At 42.8% G+C, this 11787-nt stretch overlaps 1 protein-coding gene across 7 annotated transcripts in view; it reads left to right on the forward strand.

The window, feature by feature from the left end:
- Positions 1-9946, forward strand: part of BPGM (bisphosphoglycerate mutase) — a 31277-nt gene extending 21331 nt beyond the window's left edge. For all 7 annotated transcript variants that reach the window (XM_021551938.4, XM_077783313.2, XM_085570050.1 and 4 more), the window contains one exon: positions 6783-9946. In XM_021551938.4, the coding sequence (XP_021407613.1) occupies positions 6783-6976 (194 nt within the window). In that variant the 3' untranslated portion in view covers positions 6977-9946. The remainder of the gene's footprint in view (positions 1-6782) is intronic.
- Positions 9947-11787: the final 1841 nt, after the last annotated feature.

An 11787-nucleotide genomic window follows, 5' to 3' on the forward strand; every position in this document is an offset into this window, starting at 1 on the left:
ACAGGCCCTGCTAAAAAGTCTGTTTCCATCTTTCTTAGAGGCCCTCTAGAACCTTCTCTTCCCCAAGCTGAGCAGCCCCAGCTTAGTCTTTCCTCACAGGAGATGTGCTCCATCCCTCTGTTTGTTTTTGTGGCCCTCCTCTGGTCCTGTTCCAGCAAGTCTTACCTGGGCTGAAAATCCCAGAACTGGTCTTGAAAATGACTTATTTGGGACTTTATAATAAAAAACATCCTTTTCATTGATAGATTCTTCCCTTCCTTCCTCTTTCATCTCCTGGCTTCTAGGCCATCCTAAACTATATTAATTTCTTTGTGGGTAGAGCAGAATTCAGTGATTATATATATGTGTGAATGCAGCCTACTATAGTTGTAGTCACAAATATGCACAGACTGGATTGTGTCCACTCGGGGTGGGTTATTTTAGTTATAAAGTCCTCTGCTCTGTGGCTATGCCTGCTGATTACTTTTTGCATTTGGCCATACTGGAACAGTCAAGATATCAGGAGTCTGAAGCCTGTGAAATGAGCAGGTACAAATGGATTCTGGCACTAGAGAGGCTGTGAATCCCGGGGTACAGATCACGGCTGGATGAAGGAGGAAGGGCTGGTTGAGTCTGTTCCGTGATGTGGTCAGAGTGGTCATTCACACTGTGTGAAATGATAAAGAAAAAAGGGGAAGAGGGGTCTGCAGCTGTGGTGACTCCCCTGCCTCCCAAGAACTGATTTAGCTCCATGAAACCATGCTGGCCAAGCCCTTTGGGGATGAAATGGTGACAACTGAAAGTAGGTTCCAGCAGAGATCCTGGGCCACCTTCTGTGCAGGCCTGCTACAGGGGCTGGCAGCCTCAGGGGCTGGGGAGGGGGTTGCTTTGGAGTTAGCATGGCTGGATTTCTCGCTGCACTGAGATCAGGGAGGAGCAGTACTGCAGAACTTTTCTTTGGGACAATTGCTAACTCTGTGTAGCTCTTCCAGGACTGCCCACTACACTCTAGGTGTAGTAAAGCTGTCCTTTGTCTTGCAGTATGCCTTCACCCTCCCAACATATGCTTGCACAGGGAAGTGGGAGCAATCCTTGGCAGAGGATCTGGTTCTGTTGACCAGGGACCATTTGGGGGCTACCCCAGCTCCCACACAGGAGCTACTGGCAGGTACCTGCTTTGCTCCCCTAGCCTTTATGTGGTGGAGAACGGATTTCTGAATAGGTGGCTTGGAGGGTAGCATGGACAGACCCTTGAGAACCCTGGTGTTACAATCTGCCTTTATTTTGTTTTTGCTTTTTTTTTTCCCTCTGTCTAAATCTAGCTGGATCTAAGGGGTTCCTTGTCTGCATTGCTGACTGGTTCTCCCTTTCTCTGTTGGAATGTTGTGAGTTGCTCTGGAACCCTGCTAGAGTTGGGCCTGATTCAACAGTGCTTAAACTTTGCCAGTCTCCTGTATTTAAAACACCCACTGTGAGATGGGCTGTGTTTTTGTGGATTTTTCTTTTTTATAAGCTTAGTGTGTCCAGCACTTGAATGGAGTTTTTTAAGCCCCTCCAGCTTAGCTGGAACCCTTTTTTTTTTTTTTTTTTTTTTTCCTTGGCATTTTGAAAACTGGGTTCCAAATACCTCAAGCAGCAATCTTTTATGGCTGCTTGGATGTCTTAGTCATGGTGTTAACTTGATCTTGGAAGACGTAGATCAAACTTTAAATGGCAGGAAATATAAATGTTTTCATTCAGTTGGATCTGATGAAACAGTTCTAATTGTTTTAGTGATAATTTGATTTTTTTTCCTAAAATACGATGGACTATCCCTTGAAGTTACTATTTCAAGGAGGTATTTTCTTGAAACAGTACTGCAATTCTCTGAATCTGTGTTTTCCTTGTTCTGAGTAATTAGTAAAGAGTTGGAAATGTAGTTCTGCTTTCTACTTGCATGCAATCATTGGAGCAACAGTATCATGCTCAAAAGGCTTTGGTTGTGGGTTAGGATTTTATTCTTGTTTTCTCATTGCACAAAGTGGACCTCATTAAAGTGTATGAAATATCTGTAGAATCTGTCATGCTAAATGAGTATCCTGGATCTATTTGCAGATGTTTTTTTCTCAGTTCTTTGGGGGAGGATAGTTTTCTCTTTATCTAACAACCAGTGCTTTGTATTGAACCCTCTTGACAGTGTCCCTTCATGAAGATATTAGTGTAATATTTGTGATCACCTTGCCCCATTTCTGTTGAAGTGCTGGTTGGAGACCAAGTCCAATGGACTGATTTACCAGATGAAGGATTGGTGGTCTGTCTCAACTTCTCTTTCTTCCCAGCTATTTAACCTTGGGCACTGGTGTCAAGTACCTCAAGACAGGGGTTTGTGGAATGCCTGATTCTAGAATTTCCAAAAGTATTCCATAGTTTACATGCTGGAGCTGCACATTGTGACACCTGGTGTGGATTGTGTGTTGAGGGCTTCTTAATAAGATTATTTCACTGATTTTGCTGCCTAGCCTTCTTAAGGAAATACTGCTTATGTGAGTGTGGTGTTGTGAGTGCAGTTGCAGGAAACAACTCGAGATCTAACAACTCAGTTGTCTTGAAATGAGATGGTCTGGCTCTCCCTGTAATTTCCCCCAGTCTTTGCTCAGTGCTTCTGCTGCTTATTTCTTGTGATCTTGCTGGGCCTTATTGCAAATTACCTTGGCCTGTGTTTTGGCCACTGCTAAGCAGTGCTCCCACAGCATCAGGAATGTCTCTCCAACATTGACCCCAGATGGGTTGGGGTTGGGCAAGCTCTTGGGAGGGGATGTAGCCAGGAGAGCTGACCCAAACTGACCAAAGGGATGAAGTCTGCTCAGCAGTAAAAGCTAAGAGAAAGGGGGGAAGGGCATTTATGATGACATGGAAGCAATAGCTCTGCACACTGAAGCCCTGATTAGTGGCAAGTGATTAGATTGCCTGCTGGTGGGAAGTAGAAAATAAATCCTTTGTTTTCCTTTGATTCTCTGCTTGGCCTCTACTTGTGCTTTAGTAAACTGCCTTTATCTTGACTCACAAGTTATTTTTGCTTCTTTTCTCCCAACCCATTGTGCTGAGGTGGGGGAGTGACAGAGCAGCTTGGGGGGCACTTGGTGTCCAGCCAAGGCCAACCCACCATAGTTCTTTTTTGGTAGCCCCCTACTACTAAAGCCTGGCTGTGCAAACCTAATACAGACAGAAAGTTTTGGCAGACACGAGTGAAACAAATGTAAATGATATACTGCAACCGTGATTGTAGACCACCCATCTTTCTTACCTTAAAATTTACACAGCAAGGTAATATTCTGTCCAGATCAGAAACCAGATTATAACACTGTACTTGTTTCCCTCTTCTGCCCTGTTGAAGTTAGATCTTCTGTCAGCCTTCAGGGAGGGCAGAAAGTTGATCTAAATATTTACCTTACTAGGCTAAAGCTTTAGTATTTCCCTTAAGCATATGGGATGCTATGACCTGATTTAGAACTCAATTACAAAGCACCAGTATTAAACAAGCTTTTGAGGCTGAGTTTATGCATCTGATCTTGTGGATGATCTTTTATTGGATGAATCATCTGGCCTCAAGTGCAGTTGACATGCAGAGAGCAGGGCTGTTGTTATTCTCAATAGCTCTTGTAGGTTTGGGGTTCCTCTAACCATAAGAATAGGAGGGAGTAACTTGGTAAGAGGTGAGAGGGAAGGGGAAGCTGAACTAGCCTCCCTGAAAGGGCTGTAGGTGCTCAAAATCAGTGGGGTTTGTCTCTGTAGGGCTTTGTAAGGTCCAAAGATTTCAAAACACTCCATGGGCTACCACATGAAGGTGAATTCTTAAGCTTGCCTGGAGATATTTCCAATTTGTGTGTTTGGTTACGCAGTTTGGTTAAACAGTGGATAAATGAGCTGGGGAGGAATTTTAAATGTGATTTTGAAAGGTCTCTTTTATAATAACTGCTATACCAAGTTACTGCAGCGTTCCTGTACCTTACTGCTTCCTGCTGTGCAGGTGAGGAACAGTGTTCTCAGGACAGAGCATGGGAGATGGCCACTTGAGGAGTGCAGTTGCCTGGTCAACATTTTATCTGGGCTCCTCAGGAAGTCATCCTGAGTACTTCACTAATGCCTGTGGATTCTCACAACTGTAAGTAAGTAAGATCTGGGTTTTAAACCCTCTTGGGTAAAAGCTGCTTCCAGCAGCAAGGTATTTCAGCAGTGCTGAGACCCAGGCTTTGGTGTTAAACTGGAGGGAAGCATGTTGTTTCTTCAGTGATCTTATTTACCATTGCACCTTGGATTCAGCAGTTGAGATCTTGCCCTGATTTCACCCTTCTTCCCTGTGCCCTAGGCTGGGTTGTGACTCAGGCCAGCTCGGATGGAGCTCAGGAAAAGGTCAGCTAGTTCTAGTTACAGCACATGGAGTAACTGCATAGCAGTTAGCTCACACTGCAGCCATTGCTGCTCCAGGGTGTGATCCCTTTGCTGTCCTCCTGGCCTGCTGGCTGGAGAGTGTTCTGTGGTGAGCTCTCCTGCAACCGAAGAGCTTGTGTGACCAGCCTGCTCAGCTTCTTGCTTCCTGGAGAACAGAAATGCTATATACAGCAACAGGACACTGTTGTTTCTTTAGGATTTTCATCTGACTTCAGCTTGCATTTCCGGACTTCTGGCTGTGGGGCAGCAGTTCTGTATGAGGAAAACTCCTGAGGAGAAAACCATCATGCTTGCTGCTGTGTGTTTATCCTAGACTGCACTATTTTGCTTTGTAAATCAATACTAGTTGACATTGTGGTTGCTTTGTGTTCTGTAAAAACAGTAAAATGCATTTCCGAATCCATGTAGCTACAGCTAGTTTTGTTTAATCCATCTCCAGAGGAAACTTTCAAATATCACGTCTCCTGACCGCATTATGTGGTTTGCCTAAACTCTCCTGCATGACTTCATCTGCTCTGTATGTATATGAATGGCTTAGTCTGGGAGACCAAACTTAGGAGGTGGTCAGAACTCTTCCTAGACAGGGATTCTCTGGGAATATCCACGGTGATGTGGGTGTTGTTAAAATCTAATTCTTAAGAATCCTTGAAATAAGAGCTCAGGCAGCTTGGCTGCCTGTTTTGCAAACAAAGTCCTTGAGAACAGTACTTGTGCCTAGTGAACGGATGCAGTATTTTTCCCATACATTTCTGTGCCATTTTTAAATTTTAGGTATTCTTTGAGTTTTTTTTCCCTGTAGGTCTGATTCTGTGGCGTACACCAGTGAGTTATTTGTCCCTTGTATGCAAGAATTGCTTCAGCTCTCTGAGTGTGCCTTGTTTCAATGGACTGATGCTCAATATGTAACAAGGTGTAAGTTCTTTGCCAAGGCTTGTTTCTGGTGCTCCATGCCCTTCTGAAACTTAGGACCCACCCAAGTGCTGAGCATGAAGCAAGAATAGGTCACTGCAAAAATTGGGTGCTGGTATAGTCTCTGGGCAGGGACATACCATCCTCACCTCATGAACAGTTCTGTTTTTTCTGGCCTGTTGTCACCCCACTGTTGCCGAGTTGCTTGACTCGTGTGCGTTTTCCTGTTAATGTGATAGCTCTGCTTTTCTATGTAATGTGAAAATCTCTGGTAAATTTACACCCATGTGTTCTGAGGACCATCTGTTTTGTCAGCTGCTCCAGGAGGATGTTTGCTTGGTGCACCTTGGTCTAGTTCATATGGTGTCATCACTTCAGAAGCTTGGTTGTGTGCATTTTCTGAGTGAATTACTCAAAGTTGCCCTGCTTCATAATAGCAGGCTGCTGCTGGGACCTCAGTACTTCTAAAAAGTGGGGTGTGGGGGGAAGGAAATCTTGACATTCCCATTGACACTGGCTTTCTTTAGCCTGATTTTTTTTTTTTTTTTTTTTTTTTTTTTTTTAGGGATAATGTCTTTGCAGTCACTGCTTTTAATGCATTTATTTGGACTTTGTGTGGAAACTTTAGTAGCATGTTTGGTTTTGAAATTCACTTGGAAGCTTTGGATGTGCGTTCGATGTGAAAATAAGCAGCAATTTCATTGAGATGAGAGCCCAGAATATTTTAATTACACATCTGCATAACATTAATATTGTTTCCAGGTACACATTCCTTTAGTTAAATGAAAAAAAGAAGAATGCTCCAAGCTGTACAAGTTGACTTTCTGCCTCCTTTTTCCTCCCTTCATTTGAAAATGGTAATGAATATCTTGTATGTAGGAAGTCTGAGAACAGTACTGTGGACCCTGCTGTAAACTTGCTTGTGAGAAATCAGACATGTGCAAAGAGTGAGTCTCACACAAGTAGAATTAAATACTCATTTTTGTGACAGTTGGTGTGATAAGAGTTGCCCAAAAAAATTAAGAGAAAAACTAACCTTGTTGTCCTGCCTCTTTAAAGAGTACTGGCTGTGTAGCAGAGGTTGTTTCATGTTGGAGTAGCACGTGTGGGCTCCCATCTTTTGTGATGTGTGAGTTGGGAAATTACGGAGAGGAACCTATTGTACTACATGTCCTGTTTTAAAGGAACAGTGTAGTCTCCAGGGCAATCTCTTCCTGTTTATTTCACACGTGTAGGCTGAAAAAGTGAAGGAACTGTCTTCACCTTGATGGGAATTCTCTCCTTCAGCTGTTCCTAAAGGACTTGCCAAGCTGTGGCCTAGCTGGGAGTTGACCCTTGAGTGGCTGGTGATGTTGATGGAGGCTGGAACATATCTTTGACTGTTTTAAGACTAGGTAACCTCAGAAAAAAGGTAGTAGGCAATGAGGAAGCTGAAGGTGTAACTCTGTTTTGTTTTTCTTTGGCAGGCATCTCTGATGAGGATATCATCAATGTCACCCTCCCCACTGGTGTGCCCATACTTCTTGAACTTGATGAGAATTTGCACCCTCTGGGCCCTCACCAGTTTCTGGGTGATCAAGAAGCTATCCAAGCTGCCATCAAAAAAGTGGAAGATCAAGGGAAAGTAAAATCTGCTGAGAAGTTAAATCCCAGTGTCTAACTGTGTTCAGTGTGGTAGTAAGTGATGATGTGTGTATGACTGCTAGGTTGCACTGTGTGAATGTCTCAATTTCAAGCACTAAATAATTGGAAGGGATACTTGTTGAGTCACAGGTTGGTAGTTTAATCCTCTGCCTTTTCAAAAACTGGAATTTAGATTGCAGCTTGAGGTTTTCAAAACTGGAAAAGGAAGAGATGATTCAGGTAATGGAAACTTGCAGGGCAGTCTGCCCCAGATCCACCACTGAGGATGGCCCAGTAGAGAAATAAAGGGATGTGTTATTGGTGTCTACTAACAATCAGTTGTAATCTGTTAAGGAGAAAAGCACCAGCTTACTGGACTAACTTAAATCCAGGATGTAATAGGCACTAAAACTGTCACTGATAAAATGGAACCAGATAACAGTGTTACCAACTATGATTTTTCTGTGCCACAGTAGCTGTGTCAATTTGTTCTCAGTGGATTTCCTTCAGTCTTTTAGAACACCTTCAGCCGGTCAACTCTCTGTCTGTGTTATTTTGAGTCTTCTGTGGCCAGTTCATGGTCCAGAGAATTTTGTAGAGGTGTTCTGACTACTGAAGTTATCATAGTTATCTTTTTTACACTGTGTTGGGTTTTTAAGGAATCGAGATGGAATCCCTTTTCCTCCACCATCTTTGCAAAGCCTAGTGTCACTGCATTTTGCTGGCTTGCAGTAATAGGATTTAAATCAGACTTTAGTCCACAAAAGAAGCACAAAGCTTTTCTGCTCAATGTTTAAGTTATCGTGTAGCTCCTAGTGAGGGACCTGAATACTTCTGAAACACTTTGGTAATGTGTACTAGAGGTTTCATCACCCCTTAGTCAAGTTGATAAATAATCCCTGCTCACCTCAGCAAAAATGACATACAAAATACCCCTCTAAGCTTTCCTGAGTTGCAAAGGTATCTTGATAAATGTGTTCCACTGTAACATAACTGTGGCATTATCTGTATCAAATTCTCTGAAGGGCTGGGAGAGATGCATGCATCAGAAGTGTTGCTGGGTGCAGCTCGTTCAGCCATCCTGCTGGTAAGGAAAGATATTCTGCCATGCCTGAAAGAGTTCTCCTGTAAACTCTCCTCGCAGTCATAGCTTGGTTCCTGCTGAGTGTGGCCTTGCTGCTGTTTGGCACTGGACTTGACAAGTTCACCCTGTGCTTGGATGCAGTGTAGCAGGTGTGGCAGCCTGGTGTTCTCTTTATGTACACGGACACCAGGGTAATTCCACTTTTGAGGATTTGCTCTTATTCTTACCTGCAAATATGAAACTGCTAGAAAGTTTATATCTGACCCACTGTCTCAACACATGAGCATCTGATTCTGACCTTGGATATCAACCTGGGTGACACTTGTGTGTGTGCTGCTTGAACTGAATATGTTCTCAGCATGGCCTAGCTACAAATCTCAATTTTGATGGGAATTTCCTTGATATGAGTATAAAATTTTAAAATCCTAGAGGAGCTGCTGCTTTGCAGTGAGCAGCTCTGTAGCTTGCTTTTGTGAGAAGATTTTTTTTTTCCTTTGAAGAGAGCAGTGTGACAGTGTGGTGTGCCTCTGACAGTCTTGCTGACGTGTGGAGCAAGACTTTGCAAGTCTGATGCCAGCTCACATTAGAGTAGCACATATTCCATAAAAGACTTCTTGCTAGAAGGTAGTTTCGCATGCATGAATGGTGCTTGGGCTTATCTTTGGTTTTGTTTTTGTAGCCCTTGCAGTAGGAACAAAGTTACATATTTCTCAGTTAAACATAAAGCTGGTAGGTTTCCTCTTTCTTTGTACAAGAGACATATTTCAGAGTTTTTTGGTTGTTTTGGTTTTTATCCTCTGAAATGCTAATAGCAGCTTCTCTGATACTTGATTTGATACTGACTTAGTTTCTGGGGTTTTAGTTTCTGTGCTTAGAGTAACTCTGAATCTTAGTTGATAGTTTACAAGTTAGTGTTAGATTGCTGATCAGCAAATGTTCACCTGAAAACCCTGAGAAGGGTCACTGGCACTGGAGTGAGTAAATTCTTCCCCAGACATTAAATAATGTGTGAAGCTTAATATCAAGTAAATGTTACTGTAGTCTTGTAAACAAGACTAGCAGAGCCACCTGTCGCCAGTGGGAACTGTGTGCATCCAGGTGTGGGATTGTAATGTAGAACTTCTTCAGAATGTGACATGCAGCTGCAATATCCTTGGAAATGAACCCAGCTGAACTGGGAGACAGGCTCTCTCCTCCTCTTAGAACCCATCATCTCTTCTGTGGGTGGAGAGAGGAACGGAAAGGTAGATGAGGGAATTCAGGGAACATTAATTGCAGCTGAATGGGTGAAAGTGACTGAAGTCCTCCTTTGACTCATGGACAGGAAGAAGAGAACACCAGTGTGATGTTTGCAGGAGGTGCTGTTCCTACAGTGCTTCTTGAGATGTGAACAGTGACAGTGCTCTGGGAAGTTTGGCTTAGTTTGCTTGGATTGTGGCTCCAAAGTGATGACAGGATTTTATGTGCACATCTGGCAGCAATAACACCTCACAAAAGTATCAAATGGAACCAACTGGGGATTTCATTCTGCTCTTTAGGGTTATTTTAATGCCTTGCAAGTCTGAGTAACTTTTATTTAAAATCCTGGTGCATAAGCCATGTCTATTGAAGAACAGACACCAAGTTCCAAGGTGTCAGACAAGATCTTCAGACATAGCTACATGAGAGGGAGAAATGACAATCTTGCTTTAGAGGTCAGTGGTTGGGAAACATTCTTCCCTATGTTTGAGTGTGCCTCAAGGTCCTATAAGGTAAATGGTGTTTTTACAGTTAATCTAATGGATGTGGTTGATTTGGTTTGTTTTATACATTTTTAACATGTGGTTCAGTAGCAGTAATAGCTCTAGATCCTCTTGAAAACCTTTGTAAATATGGTGGAGCTGGCAAATTCTTTAAAAATCAATAAATTCACCTGAAATAGAATTCATTTTGGCTTCAGTCTTTTTTTTTTTTTTTCTTCCTTCTACTCCTATCCCCTTTGTTTCCTTTTCAGGGCTGATAAGTAAATAAAACTGACCTTCAGGATTCTGAAACTTCTTAAACAGTTTATCACACATCATGCAGTCAATTGGGTTAAAAATAGTGCTGGAGCTAACACTTCCTTGTGTTTACATGTAAAGAAGCTGTGTTGGAGGGAATACATATCCCTTCAAAACTATGGGGCCATTTACTTAGGAACAAGGAACTTTACTTCCAGAAGAGTGGATCTAAACAAATGCTTACTGATTCTCATGCTTGCTTTTCCTTTTAGTAAGAAGCATTACTTTTTGTAATGTTGGTGTGTTTAAAGCTGTGACTTCTGGAGACAAAGCCAACCCCTTCACTCTCCACTTTATGCCAAGTAGAGTTGGAGCTCCAATGACAAGCACATAGAACTGCAAACCTGTTGACCTTCATACAGAAAGCCTTGGATGCCGGGGTAATGGGAGGCAATATAAAAGTCCTAAGAAAAGTTAAGACATTCAGATAGAAGTGGGGAAGACACAGCTGTGGAGCTTAAAAATAAAAGCATACTAAAGAAACAGACTTTTTAAAACTTGGTCTTGTGATTGTGTTGAGGTTGAGTGGGGAATGGAACAGACCTTTCTGAACCATTTGTGTACTGATGCTTATAATTTTGCTTATAATATTGTGGCACTACTGCCAACCAGTTCAAAATTCTATTGGTATTTTATTGTGTAATCCCTCCCTTTCCCCCAGTCACTTTTTGTACTTTGCTAGTAACACCTCACATTGTTCAGAGCCATGTCCACTGTTTCCTGTGTTGGGAAAAGACCATCTGAAGACCAGGTTGGTTTCAATCTGCCATACTTTTGTGTCAAGGACTTTGCTATGAACCTGCTCTGCACAGCCTGAGGAAAGACTTGACTCTAGTCACATTTTCAAAATTTTAACTTTGCTTTTCTTCTTTCTCTTTTTTTTTTTCTTTTGTTTTTAGTTTGTGGAGAGTGCTTATTCTCCAAGTTCACAATAAATGACACTTACCTTGTCTGTCTTCTCTGCTGGCCTCAGCCTTAAATTCCTATGGGCAGGAGAGGAAGTTGATGTGACAACTGCTGCTCAAGGAAGCTCAGAGCTGTTGTGGGAACTGACTAATGATTCAAGTAGAGGGTGCAGAAGGGTTTGGGATCTCTTTGACAGCTGTGCTGAACAGGTGTTGCTGCCTCTTCCTTGTTTTTAGGTGGCCAGAGGCTCTGGGTGTGGGTGAATACAAAAGGGAACTTCAGCTTAGCACAGAGAGAAGGGTGGCTGTGGCATGGCCAGGCACTACTTTGCTGCCATCTTTCAGGTTGGTCATGCCTGCCCGTGAGGAGCAAATGGTGCAACTGAATACACTTATGGAGCACCCTGCTGCTGCCCAAGCTGTTCAGTGCAAGTGCCCGTTTCTTTCAGCAAAATCCTTTTTTTTTCCTGCTTCTTCCTGGTGATAATCTAGCAGAAGAGCTGGAAAGTAGGAATGTGCATGTGCTACTAATCACTAACCTAGACTGAGGATTCCTTGCTGAGTAACTCCCCAGTGAATCCTTCTTTCCTGATAGATACTTCCTAGGCTCTCAGTAACTACTGTGATTAAAGCTGAGCTAGACCTCTAAGAGCTGTGGTTCTTCAGCTGCTCCTGAACTGCAGGTTGTTTTTTTCCAGAATCTCTATGGAAGGCAGCGATACTGGCTGTGTTAGGAGTGGGAAAGCAGGCATAAAGATCCCTGAGCATCCCTGAAGGCAAAGCAATTGCAGAAATTGCAGCTGCAGATGGACTTGTAGAA

Source organism: Lonchura striata, chromosome 1A (genome assembly GCF_050655825.1).
Source record: "Lonchura striata isolate lonStrDom1 chromosome 1A, ASM5065582v1, whole genome shotgun sequence".
Classification (NCBI taxonomy): domain Eukaryota; kingdom Metazoa; phylum Chordata; class Aves; order Passeriformes; family Estrildidae; genus Lonchura; species Lonchura striata.